Raw genomic sequence first — 22,308 nt, 5'->3', positions numbered from 1 at the left:
ACAAAAAGCAGTTCAGGAGTCTTCAATAGCAGCGCCTGTGTTATATTTATTAAAGTGCAGCGTTGATTTTGTTGATTTTTTTTTACAACTGATGAAGAAGAATCCAACCCTGACCCACCGCACATCCTTTTGGTTGTTGTAGTCCTATAAACTCAGGGTACTTGTGTAATCTGACAGGGAATTTCCAGTTTGTCCTTTGTTAAATTGCACAATCACACCAGACCTGTTTTAACTGACTCATCCTGCTGAAAACATTTTTTGCAAGGCTGTTCTTAACACCGAATCTGTTACTCTGGAGTGCATCTGGATCCATTTTAACTCAGTGAATTTAATTGTAAACAAAAATTTGTTTATTTGGTAATTTGGAGAAAATAAACTAGCATTTTTTTTGCTTATATATATATATATATATATATATATATATATATATATATATATATATATATATATATATATATATATATATATATATATATATATATATATATATATATATATATATATATATATATATATATATACACACACACACACACAAAGGTAAGTACGCTTTTATTTTCAACGAGCGACAGGAAGTACCAGTTTGTTATTCTGCTACGTAAACTACTGTCGCAGTTACTGCAGTCGCGAGCCAGGTGGGTTCTTTCACACAAAAACATAATTCATAATATTTTGATCTTCACATTAAGACAACCTGTTTACTGAGCTCTTAACTGCATTTTTTTTATGCTAATCATGTTTTTCGTTATGCAAGAAAGAGAGGAATTATGGAAAGAAAATATGTCATTAACTTGATAGTCTATTTAATTCGATTTATTTAATTTGACCATTTTGAACACTTTTGAACACTTTTGAAAGCTGTTGCTGCTCCTGTTTTCCTTTTTATTCTTCATCCTTTTTGTTTTGCTTTCGGAAAAACCAGGAAGTGCAGCACGAGTCTTATTTTCAACACAATGATCGATGTATAGCCCACTCGCTATTTTATTATTATTATACATGACATGTTGTTATTTCAAATACGTGCTGGTTGATGTCACTGTAAATAATTTTCAGTGATCAAGTTTCACTGGTTTTCATTTACCGTAATCCCAACTCCTCAGGGGAGGGACTTCTGCACAAGACTGAAAAAAACCAAAACGTTTTGCTTTAGCAACTGAAACAGCCAGACCATATCTAGAGTTTATTAATTATGAAGATAATTAGAAATGTTAACAGAACAATAAAATGTATAATCGAAGGCTATTGCTTATATTTCTATATCTATTGCTTAATCGATAAATTGGCCACTGTTGTACTTTATTGATTGAGTGACTTACTGTTTCATTTTGAGATTTCAAGATGGAAAGTTCTTCTCAGTTTCTCGTTAAAGTTTCCGCGATGTACGTTTTTATGACTTGAATTCTTCGATCTACCTCTTTGAATGTCTCTACGGTGGTTGTTTTGTGATGTATGTGTGAGTGAGCTCTGCCAATTCCCCCCAATGGGGTTAATAAGCACTCCATCTATCCAGCCGTCCATCCAAACATCTCCATGTCATGTTACAGGTGTGAGAGATGTCCGTCAATGTTGTCAGAGACAAGGGAGTGACTGTGTTCACGGTGGTGACTGACAGCAAGAGCACGTTACCGCCTCTGTGTCAAATCCTCAAGACTCTTTGCTGCAGTCCGATGTGGTCCTCGGGGTACAAGGTGCTGATGCAGAGCAATGCCATTTCAGCTCTTGGGGTGAGAGAAACTGTTCATTAAAAGTGTATTCATGTGCAGTATTAAGTGGTGGTCTTAAGATGTTCAGGTATGAAACAAAGAGATTTAAATGTTCTGAATCTTTTACAGACGATACAGATCATGGTGGGTCTGTTCAACATCGGACTTGGACCAGGACGAACAAGCCTTCATCCTTACGATTTTGCCCATTTGGGAGCTGCATACTGGCTGGGCGGCGTGGTGAGAATATTATTTTTGCATTGGGAGAATATTTTACTTATTACTATTGAGTGCAAAAGCAGTGGTTTTGTTGATGTTGTTGTAATGCCTTATGAAACAGCCACAATTACCAGAACTTTAAAATGCATTTAAATGATCCATCGGATGATTTTCTAAAAGGAAAACGACATTTACCGATTCTAAAGAATGTCTTTGAAGAATATGAAATATTCATGGGAATATCACTGGCTTCTTTGTCCTCTCTTCAGTTCATCTTAGCTGGGATCGTGGCTCTTCTTGCCAACCGGTTCCCCTCTCCTTGCTTGGTAAGTAAAGACTAAAGGCCCTTTCAGACATGCACCTCTTGTCCTGGCTCTCTTACTGAAGCGTTTGGTGCTGCTGGTCTGGCTGATGGCGGTCGGAAGATGACGTGAGCAGTGAATTTTCTCCTCGCTGTCAGGTTAAAACATTTAAAATAACGTTATAAAACAGCATTATTCTGACCATCAGTCTCTTCTTGTATTTTCACTTTTTATTCTGTCGGATGTTATGAAACAGGAAGCAGATCTTTGCTCATGAATAACATTTCAATTATGAAATTGAAGAATGCATTTGTTGCAATCATTACATTTTTTAAACTCCCTCTTGTGCACCCGGCGCCAAATGAATAAATAAATGTCCACACCTGTCTGTATGAAACTAAGATTTAAAGAAAAGAAGAAAAGAAAAGTGTAAAAACGGACACTGAAGTCAGAAGAATGACCTCTTCTTTCCTCTCAGGTGGGCTTTGCTGTGTTGGTGAACATACTTGGATCTATCTTCGCCATTGTTGGCGTTGTGCTGTATGTCACAGACATTAAAGATGTCTCTGCCGCCGGGCTTTGTGACGGGTTCAATGCTCATCGTTATGGTGACAACTGCAAATATGTGCAATACTTTTTCCAGGTAAGCATACTTTTAAAGGATAAAGCTGTTTTTATGCTGTATTGTTGTTCTTGCCAACACACCCTATGAAAATCAAAATAAACAATAATGTTAGTTTAGTCCGTCTCTCAGCACTTTCCAACTTCTTTACTCTGTCTGGCTCTCAGCTCCAAGCTCATTAACATTCACATTTAAAGTTTGGTTTAAAATATCTGCAAATCAAACTGAATTCCTTCTTTTTCTTTCTTTCTTGTCGTGTATTAGCGTTTGATGACAGCCATGGACATTACTATGATCGTCCTGACTGTCCTCCAGCTGTGTGTCTGCGTCAACATCACTGTTCTGGGCATCAAAGCTCTCTTCAACATGAGGAAGGAAGAGGTACGAACACACCCGAGCACAATCCCAAGTCAATTACTGATCAATAGTACTTGTAGTACTATTCCTAGTAGCTGCAGGAAATCCAACATCAGCGTTAGTAATGGAAGTAGCAGGTGTACAGTATTATTTCGATCAGTGAGTGTAGTATACAGCATGAGTAACACTATGAAGTTGACTTTCCTGAACTTTGTCACGTTGTCACTTTATGAAAGTTGACTTTGTTGTGTGTCAGCAGGGAGGCAGAGATGATGACATCTACCAGCCAGTGTTGAAGGAAGTCCTCATGACCAGTCCTGGAGCGTAACATCTATTAATCATGCATCCAAACACACGATGATGATGTAGGAGTATGATAAGCAACACGTCATTGTAATCCTTCAATATATCGGCTTAAAAAATCTAAACAGCTTTTTTCTAATCACAAATGAACTACAATTATATGCTGAAGAGAAAAGTCCGTCTGTAGTCTGGCACATTGTGAATGGTCATTTTAATGTTGTGGGTAATGTTTTAAAATATATACTGTTTTTACTAACTTCTGGATTAAGTTTTAAAGTAAACTTTCTTGAATAAAGGTAAAAATGGTGACAAAGTTTTTGAGTTTTTCAAATTTCAAGAATTACATTCCATTCACTTCATTGGGGAGCCAGACATCTCATCATCAGCAAAGATGCCAAAGCATTGGTTATGTGTTTAACGTTTTCTGGGAAAGTAGTAACTTCTCCATATTCACCAAGGGTGTTACAGTAAACACAATCTGAAATAGACACAAAATCACTAGATGGCACAGCAGAGACACTGCATTATAGGGACGGGATATGTTTTGGGGCAGACCGAAAAATCAGTCTGGAGGAATTTGTATCCCCCTGAAAATGTTGCTGAAAATGTTACAAATATGCCACAGGAAAATTAACAAATGAAAATGGTAATTAAATGTAGGTCCTTTCAGTCATTTTATTTATTTTTTTAAAGTTATACGAGTTTTATACAAATTTTATAAGAATGTAAAAATGGTGAAGACTGTCCGAAGAATTTGAAAGTGGATAAAGTTTGAATTTTAAAATGCGGACTGTAATGACGTTGTTTGCCACTAGGTGGTGTCCATTCTCTTAAATACACACACACTCTTGTACATTACCTGCCGTGTTGGTCCTTCCGTTGTGCATGTACACCTTTTCTTCTTTTGAGAAGGGCGCAAGCTCTACTTTATCCAATACGGATATTAGCTTCATTCATTTTTGATGTTGAGGTTTTAATCACTGAAAAGGAATATTGAATGATGGTTCACTAAATGTTAAATATCAATGCAGTATTTGCGACAAATACTTTTTTTCTTAACATATATTCAGCATTCAAACTTTGGTCATAAGCTTGGGGTAAAATGTGAGGAATGTTGGAGGAGACAAAGCATGACACTTAATTAAAGACAGATATTTTAAAGTCAAAAAGTGTGGGAAAAACGAAAAGAATGCTGGATAATGGTGTCTGTTATCCTTACAAAAGAAAACAAAAACGGAATTATTTAAACTATTAGTTTGTCATGTCAGAGATAAGGATAGAGTCTGTCTGCAGATCAAGTCTTGCATGTGATCTTTCTTCAACCAGTTCTCATTTCTTAATTAAATTAACTCTATTACACTTATTTGTATTTCCTCGGCTTACTGAGCATTGACGTAACTCGGTCACTTGCCAGTGGAAATTTGGAAAGCACTTGTAAGAGATTTGCTTCATTAAGAAGCAAAGGGAAAGTTCTAAATTCCTTCTGTCTCAGTCTTGTTTCTTTGGCAAACAGGTATCCAACAAGGCCTGTCTCCTCTGAAAGCCAGATTTGGTAATTAGAGTATTTTTCCTGAAATCAAAAGACTCTCTGAGCTCCCCAAATTTTGGACAAAGCTGCTATAAAATAATTCCTTCAATATCTTATGCCGAACAAAATCCTATCTCTCATTTGGGTTCATATACGTCATTGTCCATGTTATTGGACATTTTATTGTTGTGCACCATTTCAGGGTTTGCCTGTCTGTCTCTTTACAGTCTGTTGAGACTTTTTTGGGACTTGCTGTACAAATACATTGAATGACCTTGTGTAGGATACAGAGAATGTGTGGCACTACACCACAGGTTTCCAACCTTTTTGGTTTAACACGTTAGATTCATAAACTAGCCAAAGTCACCTCGCAACCCCTAGTTCCCCGATTCAGGTTACATATGAGCTGAGAGCATTTCAAGCAAAGAGTGACTTTCACCTTCTGAGCTCATTTTAAAATGTTCTAGAGTCCTGAAGAAGTGGAACTACACAGTATTTCACAAGAAAAGAGACAAGACAAGAAAATTCTCTTCTCTTCTTTGCTTGTTTCCTCTTTCATTGTAAATTTGATTTATTTGTCTGTTTTCAGCCTGAGTTCAGTCTGTTGGGCTTTACAGAGGTTTAAATGAGCAGATCCCCTTACAGGTAGCAGGTGCTTGTGGTTTTAGAGCGGCAGAATGTCTACTTTGATCAAAAAAGTCAACAAAGTAAAATCTAAATGTGACATCTTTGAATCCACAGCATTTAGTGACTTGTCTTTACTATTTTACTCAGAAAAGGCTTCAGTTTAAATGTTAAATGCAAGAAAACGCAGTAAATATACATCAAGACGACCATCTATGACCCACTTGTTTTTCTGTGCACTTGTTCATTTTTGTTCAGGCACTTGAGTCTTTATACGCCAAAGATAGAAAAGCCACAACCACATAATTATAGAGCACTATGGGTGTTTCCAAACTAGCTAACCAGAATATCCTTTTTCTCTTCTCTCTCTCTTTTTTTGAACCTAAGATGTACGATTTCTCCACAGAGCAGTTGGGTGTTACAGCCGTTCGTTCTATGACACCTCAGTGGAGTGGAATCTGATGTGGTTCAGTACATTTAGCTTTCAACAGTCAACGTATTAAAGGAAAAGCTTTTTGGTATAATGCATAAACAGCACACGCATTTGGGTAAGAAGAGTAACCACAAATATTAGCAACCAGATACGTTGTAATTGTTATTATTTAAAAAACATTAATTCATAATTAACACTATCATTATTATTATTAATAATACCACTGCAGTTGAGCAGTTTCATGGGTCTTGTTTTACTTATAGCAGGTATTATTCTCACCACAAAACCATGAGAAAAAGAAAAAGACAAAATCAGATTCATTTTTTCAGTCAGTCCTGTAACCAGACAGAGAGTCAGAGGTTTTGTGTGTCATAACAAACCAGACAAACTGTGAGTCAGTCACAAAAATAAACAAACAAATGACTTATGACGGAGTTTATTTGGAAGATGTATTACATTCATTGTTTTGGTGTACCAACAGGATTTATAATCTGAGACACTGACAATCCAACTGTATGAAAGTAGAAATAATCAAAAACAGTGCAAGATAAACATTTGATCAATGTTTCAGGATCGACAGCTACAGTAAATATGGGGCATGTTTTGGTCAAATAGTAAAATGTTTAAAGACATTAAGGTACGTATAGGTGATAACATAAAAACAACACACAAAGAACTCACACAGTTTACAGCGGTTTAAAACAAACAACCCCAAAAGATCTAAAACAATAACAGGTCAGTGGTGTCATTCTTACAAAGTAGTGTTGATGTTGTACACATTCTGATCAAAAAACATCCCAACTCATGATTTATCTTTTCCACAATTCAACAAAGTCAACCTTCCGCCTTTGAGCAGGTACAACTTTCCAGTTTGTGTCGCACCACCACATCGGTAAAGACGTGACACAAGAGTAGCTCTGCTCGGTATCTGTCTGCCAACAAAGTGTTGCCATCACTGTTCGTGGCAGGGTGTGTAAATAAAGTTTCCTACCAGCTCACTACAGCAAATGTTATTTTGGGGCCTTGTCTCTTCTGCTTTGTTTGTGCTGTACAGCAGGCAGTGACAAGGTTTACTATACTTCTCAGATGAGTACAAGAAGTGAAATCAAAATGAAGGTTTCTGTCAGTCTGGGAAAATATCTGGAGACATTTTTCTCTCATAGCTTTGGCGTATGCGTCCTCAGCGAGGCCAGGTCACCGCTTATCACCACCAGCAACACATTATCTCTGTAAGACAGCCGGATTCTAAGTCAACAGCTTTCCCAAAACAAAACAACCACGTCCTCCTGAAATAAACAGCGAAAACACGGTTGTAGATCATATACCACAATTCCTCATCGACTGTGAACTTTATTGAGATTGTAACGTTACACGATTGAGCAATCTCATAACAAAAAGAGACACAGGGATATAATACAGCCTAAACAAAAGAGGTCAAAGGTCATTATTCTAAGGTGAAGAATCGAGTTACTTTCTTGTGGAAGTCTGTACAAATGACCCCTTAAGACTAATTTGTGATATTGAACTGTATGAATAAAAATGATTTGATTCACCCCCACCGCAAGAAACTAACAGTTAACATCTTTAGCAAAACAGAATCATTTGGTAAAAAGGATACTTAGAGAGGGCCTCAATTAAGGCACAAACTGTGTCGTATTTCAAGGCTAAGGCAGCGATGGACTCTGTGATTATCTGTGTAAATATGAAGTAACCTACAGACTGAAGGATTGACTTTCGAGAGTTTTTTCAGCGTCTAAATCTTCAGGCCGAGTGAACGCAGACGTAGAAGTTGTTGTGCTCCTCCCAGTAGTGGAGCTCATCTGTGAAGCTCCGGGAGCAGGCCAGGTCTCTGCTGGTTTTGACCGTGTGGACCACGCAGGCGCCAGGCAACGTCTCAAACAGGCCCTCTGCTACACCCACCACCGTGAGCTTCTTCTGACTCTGGATCAGCTGCTGGATGTGATTGCTATCCACAGGCTCGGGCGAGGAGCTGTAGGACACCCAGACGTTAAGTTTCTCATCTGATGAAGGGACCTGGAAGCGGCTCTTCCCGGTCGGCCAGTGGTAATCCTTCTTTTTGGCAAACATGCCTGAAGGAGACTTGAAAATGCGCACGGACCAGCCCACCCAGTCATACTTCTTCTTTAGTTTCTCTACTATAGCGTCAGCTAGCTGCTGGTTGGTTAAGTTTGACTTGTCTCTCACCAGTCGAAGGGAATCCATCTCAGCCTGTTTGGGGAAGCTGATGATGCAGTCTTCAATGACTTCATTCATTTTAACCTGGACAGTCTTCATCTTCTCACCCCAGTCTTTCAGAAGCGCGTCCTCCTCGTCGTACCCCTTCAGAGCGGCGTGGCCCAAAAGAGCGATGAGCCCGATGCAGAACAGCTTCTTCAGCCGGGCGCAGAAGTCCTCCACCGGCCGGCGACTTTTCTCCTCGTAGTTCAGCGTGATCTCGAGCACAGATTCCCCGGAGAAGTTATCTCCCGTCACAGAGTTGTAGAGGGTGATAAGGTTTTTGTCACCACCGGTCTTGGCAAAATGATCCAGGAAAAGCTTCTTCTTGACCTCCCGGAACTTGGGTTTGGCGTTGAGGATGTCCATGTACTTCCTGAACTGGTTAGTGATGTTCTCCTCCACTGGGAAATACACAGCATCCAATCCGCTCCTCTTAATCTCCTCGTTGATCCGCTGGATCTCCTCGGAGGCCACATCCAGACGTTCTCGCACCTTCTGGAACTGCTCCTTCATGAACACCGCCTCTTTGCTTTCCACATTGTCCAGAGCCAGTTTAACGATTGGAGCGGCGATGGCGAAAATGGGGAAAAGGTCGCCGGCGATGCTGGCCACCATTTCAGCTCCATGTTCAAACACTTCCATCACAGTCTCCACCATATCCTTTCTATCCGCTACAAGCTGCTGTAGCTGGTTTGCCATCTTTGCTGATGTCTCTCAGACTGATTTTCTGAGAGAAAGAGAAAGATAAGAGAAAGATATTGATATGGTTAGAAACTGTCTGTTGTGATATTTAAGCAAGAAAACCTCCTCTAAGAACAATCAAACAGGTCAAAAACTGAACACAATTGAAGCAGAAAGAATAAGACAAAACACATGTGTTTTAAAGATCTACTTACTGTTCTGTTTCAGTGTAGTTCGACTGCGGCCTGCAAAAACTGGTAAGGAAAGAGAGAAACAGCCAAGTGAGCTTAGAGTGCTGGCTGATGGCCACACCCAGTGAGCGATGACTCAACAACGCAAAGGGAATTCAGCAGTGACGGAGGGCCGGTCTGGGCTGAATTGCTTGTATGTTATTTGTATGTAAATCGACAGTTTCATTGAGGTGGTGCAATGAAACTTTTAAGTTTACGTTGTGGGAATTAGGGAGGTATCTGTTATTGGTCTTAAACGAGCAGTGCAGTCTATCATTTCAAGTATAACTTGTGAAGACAACATGGAGAAGGGCTGACTGACTAACCACTGTGGTGGAAAAAAACCGATTTAAAAGTACAGAGTGAGTCCGATGATACTGAAATTAAGAAACATTGAGAAAAGAAGCTTGTCATTAAAGTATTTATTCTCTGCGCAGAGAAGGTTAAATCGTTCTACAGATTGGTCTGAGGGAGGAATGCACCCAGAGTGCTGGTTGTGTACGACTTATAGCACATGGTGGGGTAGGAGGAGTTCATCACTACTGTAAGTCAGGACTGTAGTTATTCTGTCCGTAAAAAAGTCACATTGTGTCTTCGGGTGAATCTTTGTTTTCAAGGGGCCTAACATAATACAAATATAAAAAGGGTTTAGTGATGCTAGATGGGTCCTTATATTATATATTATATATATATTATATTAAGGAAATGCACTGTCTTGCACTGGAAAAAGAAGAGGATTTGTAAAATCTTATTTAACAAAACAGCTCCTCCTAAAGATCAGGAAATGGAGAAAAAGCTGACTGTGAGAGCAACCCATATTAATTTCCCAGGCATGTTCAGACACGTCCTTTTGCAAAACTGGAAATGTGTAATGTGGGTGGAAATCTAAATGATGGTACACTCTTCTACTGGCTTCACACCCTCACATTCAATGTCAACACAGCAGCTCCAGCTCATGAAGCTGTCCTCGTGTGTTTTAATTTAGGTTTCTGGCCTTTGGAGAGTTTTTTGTTTTTTAAATTGTGGCTGAAGGAGGAGCAGCAGCAGATCTGTTTCTCCTTCAGCCAGCCCAGTCAATAATGAAGCAGCAGGCGTGGGAAGCGATTAAGTGTAAGAGGTTAGACTTGCTGGGCAAGGGTGCGATTTCCAGTTAAACTCAGCAAGACAATGGAAAATAATCTGTCAGCTCGTTCGTCTCTCTGCTGAGGTGTGCTCTGTGGGGGTAATCTAGCTAGACTGCAGACGATTTCTGTGACAAGATATCACCCATTTCTCAGCCTGATGCATCGAACACCTCTGCAGCAGTCAGACACATCTGCAGGCATCCGCAGACAAGGAGGATGTCAACACCAGTCATTCAATCCCAACATGGCTTTACAGATCTGAAGAAAGACTTAGTAGTTAGTTCAACATTTTGGGAAATACGCTTTTTCCCTTTCTTGCTGAGAGTTAATTAGAAGATCGATACCACTCTCATGTCTGGTTGTCGTGAGATTAAGAGATTTGAACAGCTAGCTGTTTGCCCCTGTTTCTCTGGCGTTATGCTAAGCTAACCAGCTGCTACCTGTAGCTTCATATTTAAAGGACAGACATGACAGTGATATTGACCTTCTCATATACTCTTGGCAAGAAAGACAATAAGTGATTTTATAAATTGGCAAACTATCCCTTTAAAGCATCCTTTGAATGTCATCGAAGTTCTATATGATATAAAATATGTAATATCGGCATAATCTTTCCTTGTGAGACTTGACAACAAAAACAACAAAGTACATGAAATTCCAGCAGGATGTTAACGCATTTACAGTCACTGTATCTCATTTGATTTGACCGTGCTAAAACTGTGATTCCTGTTTTCCACTGATGTTATCTATCTCTTTCTCTCAAGGCCCCGGGGGTGGTGTAACTGCAGACTGAGTGCACGTGAAGCACATTCTCACAGTTCAAACATAAAAGTGCTTGAAGAAATCACATTTTCAGAAACAGAGAGCTGGAGGTGCATCTCACCAGAGATATGAATGCAGCCTACAGACACGAATAACAAGTCTTGTTTTTTACTAATATTTCCACTTATATTCAGTGGTGGAAAGTAACTAAAGTACTGATTTACTTGTACTTGTACTGTAGCTTTGAGGTATTGAGTATTTCCATGTATGCTACTTATACTACATTTCAGAGGGAAACATTGTACTCCTCAGCTATACTTTTCAGATACATTAAACCTTATAAAAAAAAGCATTGTTTCCAACATTGTTTGTCTTGTGACCCCTCACAAAGAACAGCGTCTACTTTGGGCCCCTTGTTAGGTTTAAGCTGTCTGTGAGTTGTTAGCAAATACACCAAACAAAAAAAAACTTGTCGCCAGTTTGTTTCATTTAAGTAACAGTGTGAGGACCAAAGGAATACTATATGTGACAAAAGATGAAAATAGATTGTGTATAGAAGAAGTTTTTTCTTGTTTCCTGACCCATTAATCATCTCATGACCCCTCAGATTCTTCTTGTGACCCTTTGGAGGGGCCCAACCACTAGTTTGGAAATCACTGGACAAAACATGAGTACGGTAGTAGTAGGTAAAAGTAGCTCCACTTCCATCTGCTACAATAGCACAATGTGAATCTGTATTAACTATCTAATAATGCAATACATAATAAGTCAGTCACGGGGGACATTTTTCTGCAGAACTAGTACTTTTAGCTGATAGTTCTTCTGTATTTTGACCAAAGACTAGATTTTGACCTACATTGTGAATGCAAGACTTTCACTTGAATGTTTACAGTGGTGTATTTGCATTAAATATTAAAACGAATCATTTAAGGAAATGCACTGATTGAAAACAACAGGCTACATTAGAAACATGTTAATTTCTTGATATTTTGTAAAGGCAATTCCGTTTAACAGCATTTGTGATAATAAAAAAAAAACATCTTCATACAAATACAAGATGTCTCTATAAGAGCTCAGATAGTTCATGTTTCATTTATGCTGAGCGGCAGAGCTTCCTCTGAACACAAAGATGACCAAACCCTCTGACAGCTGACCACTCAGCCTGGCCACCGAGAGATACACGCGCATTGTGCGGGCCTCCCATGTAGGCGTTGCCGCTCTGGCCGCCCAAGAGCCCGGTAGTTGCATAACACCGTCTCTCTGCCACCCCTCGGGGGTGACCGTGAAAATCGTACTCTTTTCCTTGGTCCTGGCACCGGTGTGGTGGAAGGCGTCCAGATCCGTGATGCCATACCGGAGATTCGTGCCGCGAGCACCAGCCTCTGTTGGCACCGGGTCTAGCTCACGTATTGGCACATCTGGATCACAATACACATCTTCGATTAACAGGCGCCAGGTTGTTAGTTCCCAGGGCCCCAGCCACCCCTCTCTCGTTGCCATTTCTAAGCGGCAATCGGGTAAGTTTGCTGCGGTGGCTGCGTACCCTGGGTCATCAGGGCTGCGAAAGACCCTGAAGGCCGCTGGGATCTGTACGGAAGCCAGGGGCGGGTAGGTAACTTCGGCCTGAGCTGGGCTGTATGGCCAGTTCCTTTGCATCAACTCCCTCCAAGATCCCATGGGGCCAGCATTCCGGTTTCCACTTGCTTCTTGTGGGTCGCCGTCGAGTGGGCTCATAGATGGTGCCGAGGGTTCCCCAGTCTCCGCGTGTGATAGATCAACAGGAGCGGCAGCACCCTCACCTTCCCATGAGGCGGGTGCCAGGGTTTGTATTGGCTGAAGAAACTTTCTCACCTGCCATCCTTCGGCTGCTCCAGCTTGTACCAGCAGTCCGTTCTGCTGGAGTACGGAGCAAGACGCACAGAGGTGCAGCCTGTGTCCATCCCATTGGCAGACACAGTCCTTAAGGTTCAGCTTCGTCCCCCGCAGATCCCACTGGATGACGAAGTGCAACCGTGGTGATATCTCTATACGACAAAAACCGCATACATATGCATCCAAAACCTTCACTGGTTTGTGGGTCATATGGTTAAATTCTTTTCTTCTTCCTGTGACCCGGATTGGTTTCTTGTTTCCGGGTCCCTGCCATGTGAGGTCAAGGGTGGTCGGCTTCAGGCAGACCACACAATCATTCTTGATTTCTCTCCATGTTAATACTTCTTTCTCTTCTGAGAGAAAGCCTTTCTTTGCATACTCCAACTTTTTCAGGGCTCTTCCTGCCCAGAGCCCCGTAGTACTCCTTCTCATGTTAACCACCCCTTTGACATTGGCCACTCTGACAAAGGGTGGTAAAGCTTGTATGTTAGTGGCCATTCTTGAGTTCCTGGTTTTCTCCTAGTACGGAACTGGCTTCAGCTGCCCTACTCCTTGGATTCCTTTCTTCTTGAGTTGAACAGTATTACTGTCCAATATCTTGACAATTATGTCTGATTTATCGTACTTGGCTTTGACTGCAGAGTTAGAAGCACCGACCTGAGCCTTGATCCAGACGCGCTGTCCTACTCGAAGTGGCACCTTTTGCTCAAGCTTGGGCTCTTTATCTTCTGAGCCCCGCCCCACTTCCTGTGATGTGAAGGGGCGGCGCATCAGCTCCTCCGCAGGGGAGGGCCTGTCACTTCGGTAGCGGTCGTTCAGGGCCTTGGCGATTTCCAGGGTCTTAGTGCTCCATTCTCTCGAGTTGGCATTTTTCCCAATCCAACTTTTTACCAAGCCAATGATCCGTTCCACCACCCCGTTGGCTTGGGGGGTGTATGGGGGAGAGTATATCCTCATTACCCCATGCTGTTGGCACCACTGGTCCACTTTTGCGTTGCGAAAATGCGTTCCGTTGTCAGTCCTGAGCTCTTTAGGCAACCCTAAGTAGCCACAGACTTGGTCCAGCATGCTAACAACACTGTTGCCATTAGCTTTTCTTACTGCTTTTGTGGTTACATACCCTGACATGGAGTCCACTAGCACCAACAGGTACTTTTCTCCACTTTTACCCGGTACCCCTAAGGGTCCTGCCACATCCATGCAGATAGAACCCCAGGGTACGGTACTTTTAATGGTGAGTCCTCCCACTCTTTGTCCTCTCCTTCCTGCGTTGTATCGACCACACAACTCACAGTCTTGAAGGATTCTGCGGACTTCTTTTTCAGGAATCCAGAGTCGCTGCTTTTCCAGTTCCCTTCGTGTTGGAACGGTGCCTGCATGTCCAAGTGCTCCATGCACTGCTTGCACCACCTCCTTCACGTTCTCTTCTGGGACTACCCGTCCTTTGGGCAAATCTTCCCACTTCTCGATCCCAACAAAGACAATTTGTCTCATCTGGACGAAACGATCCACTTCTTCGTTTCCTTGCCAATGAGTTCCTGCTCGCGTGTGGGCCCTCTGGTGCACCACTTTGAGCTCCATTGTTAGCCGCAATTCGGCTATTTTTCTCCATAGGTTTTCGTGAGCTACTTTCTTGTTTTTAGCACTCTCAAAACCATTTTCTTCCCATATGGACAGGTCTTTGTTAAGGGCCTGAGCACAGTAATAACTATCAGTTATGACTCTAGCTCTTTTCACCTTTCTTCGCTCCAACTCGAGCAAACCTTCCAGTATCACTGTCACCTCCCCGGTCTGGGCACTGCCGGGGACTTGGCCTCGTTGTCTGAAGCGCTCCTTCTCCTTGTGCTTGAGAATGAAGCCCCAGTAGGCTTTCTCGTCTTGTCCTTTTCGCGAGCCGTCAGTGTATAGAGTCCACTCTAACGGTTCGGATGGCGTCTCGTCCGGAGTCGTCTTTTTCTTACTCACGGGTTGTGCAGGGCCGATTTCGAGGTCTGGGTCCAGCAGGATGTCTTCCCAACGTTCGTCGCCTTCGTGCTCTCTACCGTGGCTTTTCTTAGGAATCGATGAACCTGGCTTTGCGTGAGGACCCTGATGCCCTGCCCTTGAGCAAGGTCTTTCAGGGTGCTCCAATACCTTGCCAGAACTGCCAACTCCTTCTCTTCTGCTGGATATTTCTTTTCCACGGAGGACAAGGTGTAGCTCCACAAAGTGACTATTCCCCCGCCCTCGTTGCACACTTTTACCACTGCGTCGTCGTCGTTGCAACTGACCTCTGCCACTAGCTTCGTTGTAAGGCTTCGTGGCTCCAGCCGCAAAGCTTCTTTAATGGCTGTCCGCAGGTTTTCCAAACTGTTTTGATCCGTTGCGGTCCATTCCCACTTCTTGTGGGCGTCTTCTGGTTTTTCTTTTCGTAGTTTTACATACAGTGGTCTTGCATACTTCTGGTAGCTAGGGACATGGTCCCTAACGTAGTTGCAGAGTCCCAGCACCTTCTGTAGTTCGTTCACCGAGGTTGGCGGGTCGATCTGCTCCACTTTTTCCCGGAATCCGTCTGAGAGTCCCAGGTCGTTGGAGACCTGGAACCCCAGGTAGTTCACTTGGAATCGTCCAAATTGGCATTTTTTCAGATTCAATTTCAAGCCTGCTGCTGTTAGTCGCTCTGTGACTTTTCTCAATTTTTGCAGATGTTCTACTTCGGTGTCATCTGCAATGAATACATCATCGATGTAGATTGTTGTCTCTAGGCCGTCAAGTATGTCCATTACGGCCGACTGGAAAACATTCGGAGAGTTTTTGTAGCCTTGCGGTAGCCGTTCCCAGACGTACGCTTTACCTTTGTGGGTGAACGCTGTCTTGCCTTGGGAGGCTTTGGCTAGCCTCAACGAGAAAAATCCGTTTGCCAGATCTATGCAGGATTTGTACCTCTTTAGTCTCAGTGTTTTCAGCGTCCCTTGGGGGTTGATCAGGCTGGCTCGGTTGGCGACAGTCCTGCGGTTGAGGGCCTTGAAGTTGATAACAGGTCTCCATCCTCCTCCCGATGACTCAGGCTTTTTGACTGCCTGTATTGGGCTGTTTGTGATGGGATTTGGCTCCTCGCGCACCACTCCTAGTTCGCTGAGTTCCGTGACTATTAGGTCCATTTCTGCAACTGCCCCTGGATTCAGGGGGTATTGGCGGACGGGCGGGTGTACACCCCCTTCTATGGTGTGGGTGTACTTCGCACCCATGTCTCCACAGTCATTTTTGAATCTAGCCACTCCGGCTTTGGAAAGTATGTCTTTTAGCGTTTCTTTTCCCTCCGGGGAAAGGTCGCTGTCTTCGATCTGTTGCTTGGTCACTTCTGGAATGTTCACCGGTTTGTACCACTCCTGTGATAACGATCCCATTTGGATTAGTTTTGCCCCGAGGATTCTGAGTCGCTTTTGTATTGGGGTTCGATTCTCTGGGCTGCTATGCAGCTCTTTTAGGTCTGTTATTGTCATTAAATTGTAGGGTCCTAGAGCCCATACAACTCCTTTCCAGACGCCAAACGGAATCTTTTTGATGGTTCCGTCGGCTAGTTGAACAGTCAGGTGTCCTTTTGTTTCAAGGCATTTGCGGGTCATCGACACTTCTGCACCAGTATCTACCTGATAGGGGATTCCATCCACGTCGGTGTATATGTCGTCCCCCACCCAATAGGCATGATCCACTGTGACCCGCGCCCGCTTAGCCATTACTTTCTCTGCCCTTCGCTCCCAGCTTCCATGCGGGAGACACGAAGGGCCTGTTTCTGCTCTGTTGTCAACTTGTTGTAATCCTCGGAAGAGAGAAAACCGCTCTTGTTGGCTGGTGGGGGCCGTGGCCCCTCCTGTTGTTGATCCGGCGGGGTCCTGTGGTAAACGCCCTGCCTCTGGAATCCTTCTTGCCTCTGAGCACCCTGCTCCCTTTGGTTGCCTTGCGGACCCCTCTGGGCCCCTTGCTCTCGCTGGTAGCCTTGGTAGCCTTGTGGACCCCTCTGGAATCCAGGCTCACGCTGATAGCCTTGGTAGCCTTGCGGACCCCTCTGGAATCCTCCTTGCTGCCTTCTTGGTGTCTGTGAAGGGCCGGGTCCCTCGGTGGGCCTTGCGTTGTCATACGAGGGCCTGGGAGCCGGCGGCTTCGGCTGGTTGCCTTTTTCTCTTTTCTCTTCCACGTGTTTTTTCTTCAAATCCCACTTTCTTACTGTTTCTTGGATTTGTTCTGTGGTACTTTTGTTGATGTTTAGGGTCACGAAATCGATGTCATTCATTAGGCCCTTTGTCAGCTTCCTAAGGGCTTGCACACTTCTGTCTGGCGGAATCGCCTGTCGCAAGGCGTACCACGCCTGGGTGAGAGTTTGCCCTTTCTCTAAGCTTTTTCTTGCCTTGTCGATGTGTGACTCCTCGTCTTCGCAGCACTAATCTTCGGTAGTGCTGTTCCGCGGTTTCTTCGGGACCCATCGGTTGGTCCGTCACATGGGCCAGCCACAATCTTTTCGCCTCATCGTTTGTGGAGCTGGCTTTTACCATAAGCCATTTCTGCGTCAGATATTCTTGCACTGATTCTTTTGGGTCTCGGTTGGCCACCATCGCCTTGATCTTTTTGAACTCACCAAAGCTCTGGGTAGAAGCCTGCATCTTTGTTATGCAGTCATTTTCTTCAGCGGTGGTGGGGCAGCTGCTTCGTGCGAGGCCCTGACCTTGAGGTGGCTGTTCGTCTTCGCTGTCCGAGATGTCTTGCCTCAGCGCTTTTTCTTCCTCCGTGGCCAGCTTGTAGGCTGCTTTCTTCAGGCGTCGCAACATGACGTCATACACGATCGCCACAAAGCCCGTGCGAAAGTTACTCGTCAGCTCCACGGCTTTTGCGAGGGAGCCGTAGGTCGGGGTCATCAGAAAATTCGCCCATTCTCCTTTTGTTGCGTAGACCATTGTTCCTTTCATTCCCTCGAGGTCGTGCATCCATATTTCTGGAACATCATAACCTGTTTGATCGACCTCTGGAACATAGGCTTTTCTTCCGTCTTTGGTGGTCATGGGCCCGTATCGTTCGTCCCTGGCGAGTCTCTGTGAAGCTGTGTACACTGAAACAAGGGGCAGCGCGTTCTTCTTGCCTTTTCTGCTCCCCCTCTTCAGGTCTGTCAGTCCTCCCGGAGGCTCGTACTCGATTGAAGTCAGGCTTGGCACCTTGTCTTCTTCGTCTGAGCTTACAGCTGCAGCTTCTTCCTCCTCCTCTTGCTCTGGTTCTGCGGACAGTGAGGCCGGCTGAGCTGGTTCTGGCGTTCTCTCTGGAGCTCTGGGACTTTTCCTGAGTCCGCCTGGACTTAGGAGCCGTATAATGGACTCTTCTCCTCCTCCTCCTGCGTAGTGCATTCTCTGCATGCCGATGGACTCTGCCGGGCTGGTGAACCCACGCGGTGACCTGTTTGGCATGGGGGTTTCCACCTCTGTCTGCACCGCTACCGTCCGGGGAGAGGGGATTGGAGTTTCTTTATTCTTTGGAGGTTTCTCCTGGCTTGAGCTGACCCGTGGATGTCGCTCTTCTCGTCTCGAGGGACCGGTTGTCGATTCCTGGTAGCCCCTTGGTTCTGCCGCTTCTTTCTTTAATCCTGCTGATGACGGGAGCCGGGGCAGAACTGCTTTCACAGCTGGGGCGTTTTCGTCCTCGTATTTTGGCTGTCCTGTCCTCCAGTTGTTTGGCCCCTCAGTCTTGTAGAGGGGTCTCAGTATTTTCTCTTTTCGCTCGTGGTACTGGGCCGCCGAGGTGACTATCACCAATTCCTGGATATTGCTCCAACCGTGGCAAGCTTTCGTCAGGAGGCGCATAATCCTCATAGCCGCTTCTTCTGCTACCTCCCAGGGTAGGTTGCCGGACCGGGCCCCGTCGTTACATATAACGACTCTTTTGAAGGACAACTCGCTCGCTCGGGTGACACCTTTTTCCAACGCCTCCTCTATGTTGTCCCGATAGGCGTCCTGATCTTCGCCATCCTCATATCCTTCGATCGGTACGTGTAGCACCGCATAATGGCTTGATGTTCCGCCGCTCGTAACCACCACTGATGGCTGGTTCTGTCTGTATCCCTGGAGGCGCCCCTCAAGTTCTTCTTGGTAGTTTTTGCCTGCCTCTTTTACCAGTCTCTTTCTGAACCGGGAGATATGAGGCTTTAGATGTGAGTTGGTTAAGACAACCAGTCCATGGCTGTCTATGTCCCAAGGCTCTCCGTAGTGGTTATATGCGGTTAACCCTGTCTGGTTTGCATATTTTTTGGTCCCTTCGGGCATCTTTTTCAATTTTGGAAGATGCTCTTCTGGGCTCGGGGAGTGAACGTGTCTTCTCTTAGCCTGAGCTTTCTTGGGCCTCCCCGGCCCTGGGCCGTTGTAGTCCTGCAGGACCTGTCTTACTACAGCGGGAGTCCCGGATTGCATGGAGGGCGGGAGCAGTTGGTACGCATCGCTTCTGTTCAGCGTTGAGTCCTCCCTTTCTTCTTCTTCCTCCGGGATCTCCTCGTCTTTGCTGCTGTCCTGGTTGTCCCCACTGTCGGACCCCGAGGACTCCTCTGACTGGGAGTGCACGGAGACCTCGGTGCTGTGGGTGCTGACCTGATCGTCGCCGTTCTCCTCAGTATAACTTGGGTTTTTGGCTATGTATGCCGCTATTGCGTCTTGCTCTTTTTTATTTTCTTTATAGCGGGAGGTGGCTTTTACTTTCTGCTTTATAGTCACTGCCCCCGCTCCGGTTTCTGCGGCCAGCATCTTCACGACCGAGTCATATTCTTTTGACGGGCTAATTATGGTGACTATTTTTCCTTTAATAACCTTCATTACTACTAGCCACCAATGTAGCCACTCTCCCACTTTCTGTTTGCCTGAGGGGGGTCCTTCACACCCTACTACCGCCGCCACCATTCCTGACTTATGGGTGAGGGGAGCAAGATAACCCCCCTTGCTTGTGCAAAACTCTTCTACTTTTTTTCCCACCTTCTCCTTGTCTGCTTCTTCATGCAGCTCGATTAGGTGTTGTTTAACAGAATCGTCCCAGGTGGCCCATCCTTTTCCATTCAGGATGATCTGATGTGGGACGTTGCCTCTGCCGCCTGGAGCCGGTGTCGGTTCTTCCGATGCCGCTCCTCGTGGTCCAGCGTCGTCCGTCTGCTGGTCCGTGCTGTCGTCTGCTGCCTGGTCCGGGGTCGATGTTGCTGGCGCGTCCTGCTGAGCCGTCGTCGTCGTCTGCAGGCTGCCTTCGTTGCCATCGGGTCCCTCGGGTGATGTTTCCATCTTGGACTTTGTCTTTGTCTTTGTTGTCTCGAGTTGCCTTCCTCCCAAAGCCTCTCGTCGCGCGTTGAGGAAGGGATGGGATCAGGCTCTGGTCCCTCTACAGGTCGGGCGAGTCTGGTCGATGCTCCCCGTCGCCTGCGGATTCTCCTGTGTTGGCTTGTAAATACCACACACAGCTTCGATTCGTGGATGTCTCGCAATCGGACTTCTTCGAGGCTTGGGCAGCCTTACTTTCTACCCCAACGCCTCACCTCAGGTCTTTTCGTACACGAACGACAGCCTCTCTCGGCTGCCGGGGTTCTTCTTTTAGACTCAACGTACTCCTTTTCCGTCGAGCCCCACGTTATGGGCGCCACGTGTTAGATCCTGGGGTACTTCTGGCCCGATACGGGGCTACTTACTGACTCAGCTCTCTATTAAAAGATTGTCGAGCTGGTGTTCTGGCGAGGGAACTCGCCTGGCTCCGCTAACTGCCGTTACTCCCAACGTCTACCCTGCTTCCTCCGGTCAGAGCGCACTCGGCCGAGAGACCAGTCCTGGCCCCGGGCGCTCCCACCAGTCGCGTCGGTTATGGCAGCTTCCCTCTTATGGATCCGTGCTCTTGGTAAATGTCAGGTTAGGTTTTAACGGCTAGGATTAATTCTTTCTAAAACCGTAAGGGATTGTTAAGTGGATTCGGACTCTAGGATAACCTTTCAGAACTCAGTTGTTAGACATACAATGGCTTTAACTTTTTACTGCCACGAGGAACTTCTTACTACTTGAGCAAATGAATGCACTTGAGAATTTTACTTTAAATGCAGATTAGATATTTATTGCAGGTTATATTTGGTTAGTTTGCAAGGGTTAAAGCTACAGCTCACATAAAATGTCACTTCACTCGATCAGTTACTTAATTTTCTTCTTCGATTATACTCATTAGTTTTAGTTGCCGAGACGGCTCGGTTGGAGCTGGATGTTCAATGGTGCGATGAAAAGGTTCTTTTGGAGTTGTTAGGAGCGAAGGTCTGATCGGACCCTTGATCCTCCCGCTCTGCAACGGAGCCCGTTCAACAGTCCTCAAAACTCAGTACAAAGTCTTTCTCGGGCTACAGCGTCTTCTCCGTTGTCCAGATGTTGAGAGTCGAGCAGTGGGGAGAGGAAAACCTCCGTCTTTAAATCTTATTGTCCACGAACAGCGGTCTTCTTTCCGTGAACAGAGACGAAGTCCTCAATACATCAGTTGCGATCGTCCGTATCTCCTCCGCAGCGCACTTGGACGGCGCTCGTGTAGAAATCCCAGTTTGCTGCTTGCAAACGTCTCCTTATATTCATCATTTGGGCTGTTAGCCCCCCTTGTTCAATACATGAGCTCATCCCCCCCTCCCTCTGGAGAGGTCGTTGGGTTCTTGCACATGTCCATATAAGTCCAGGCTTCCTGCCTCTGACTCATCTTCTTGCAACATCTTGCAACATTCTCTTCCTAACTCCACCCACAACATCTGCCTCTGAATTCTGCAAAGTCATTGTGACTATTACCTTTATCGCATGTCATTCTGACTATACAGTTCTATCTCAGCTCCAGTTACACATTTGTTAAACACTCATTACAATAGTTAAATCACTCTATGCATTTTAAACACTCGTTACTTATTGATTAAACATTTTGTTATATAATTCATACGCTTTATCTTTTGATTACACTTTAATCTGAGTATATGCTCTGTGCTCTTATATCCTGATTCTCCCTTGAATGTGCTCACATGTTACCGAGGCAGCTCTGAGGGGTCAACTCTTCTTGACAAAGAGTAACCACAAATATTAGCAACCAGATACGTTGTAATTGTTATTATTTAAAAAAAATTAATTCATAATTAACACTATCATTATTATTATTAATAATACCACTGCAGTTGAGCAGTTTCATGGGTCTTGTTTTACTTATAGCAGGTATTATTCCCACCACAAAACCATGAGAAAAAGAAAAAGACAAAATCAGATTCATTTTTTCAGTCAGTCCTGTAACCAGACAGAGAGTCAGAGGTTTTGTGTGTCAT

At 44.6% G+C, this 22,308-nt stretch overlaps 2 protein-coding genes across 3 annotated transcripts; one reads left to right on the top strand and one right to left on the bottom strand.

The window, feature by feature from the left end:
* Positions 1-570: 570 nt before the first annotated feature.
* LOC306782439 (high affinity immunoglobulin epsilon receptor subunit beta-like) lies at positions 571-3,693 on the top strand. The gene is made up of 7 exons (XM_079275789.1): positions 571-635; positions 1,545-1,724; positions 1,833-1,943; positions 2,192-2,248; positions 2,703-2,867; positions 3,111-3,227; positions 3,463-3,693. The coding sequence occupies exons 2-7, from the start codon at positions 1,554-1,556 to the stop codon at positions 3,529-3,531; spliced, it is 690 nt and encodes a 229-aa protein (XP_079131915.1). The 5' UTR covers positions 571-635; positions 1,545-1,553; the 3' UTR covers positions 3,532-3,693.
* Positions 3,694-6,528: 2,835 nt separating this feature from the next.
* LOC306781703 (protein rapunzel-like) lies at positions 6,529-9,384 on the bottom strand. Of its 2 annotated transcripts, none has more exons than XM_079274680.1 (2): positions 9,226-9,384; positions 6,529-9,056 (listed from the first exon to the last, which is right to left on the bottom strand). In XM_079274680.1, the coding sequence occupies exon 2, from the start codon at positions 9,026-9,028 to the stop codon at positions 7,853-7,855; it is 1,176 nt and encodes a 391-aa protein (XP_079130806.1). In that variant the 5' UTR covers positions 9,029-9,056; positions 9,226-9,384; the 3' UTR covers positions 6,529-7,852. The 2 variants fall into 2 exon arrangements, with proteins under 2 accessions (XP_079130806.1, XP_079130807.1); XM_079274681.1 differs by having other exon boundaries at positions 6,529-9,048; positions 9,226-9,259.
* Between the last annotated feature and the right edge of the window lie 12,924 nt (positions 9,385-22,308).

This window comes from Melanostigma gelatinosum (assembly GCF_949748355.1).
Source record: "Melanostigma gelatinosum genome assembly, chromosome: 9".
Taxonomy (NCBI): Eukaryota; Metazoa; Chordata; class Actinopteri; order Perciformes; family Zoarcidae; genus Melanostigma; species Melanostigma gelatinosum.
This window is presented reverse-complemented; position numbering and strand designations above follow the sequence as displayed.

What these genes read in the sequence shown, in the direction of transcription:
- LOC306782439 (XM_079275789.1), top strand. Translation starts at nt 1,554, where the DNA reads ATGTCCGTCAATGTTGTCAGAGACAAGGGAGTGACTGTGTTCACGGTG. An exon ending in ATGTGCAATACTTTTTCCAG is followed by an intron (nt 2,868 to 3,110) that starts GTAAGCATACTT and finishes GTCGTGTATTAG; the next exon opens with CGTTTGATGACAGCCATGGA. An exon ending in TCAACATGAGGAAGGAAGAG is followed by an intron (nt 3,228 to 3,462) that starts GTACGAACACAC and finishes GTGTGTCAGCAG; the next exon opens with GGAGGCAGAGATGATGACAT.
- LOC306781703 (XM_079274680.1), bottom strand. Translation starts at nt 9,028, where the DNA reads ATGGCAAACCAGCTACAGCAGCTTGTAGCGGATAGAAAGGATATGGTG.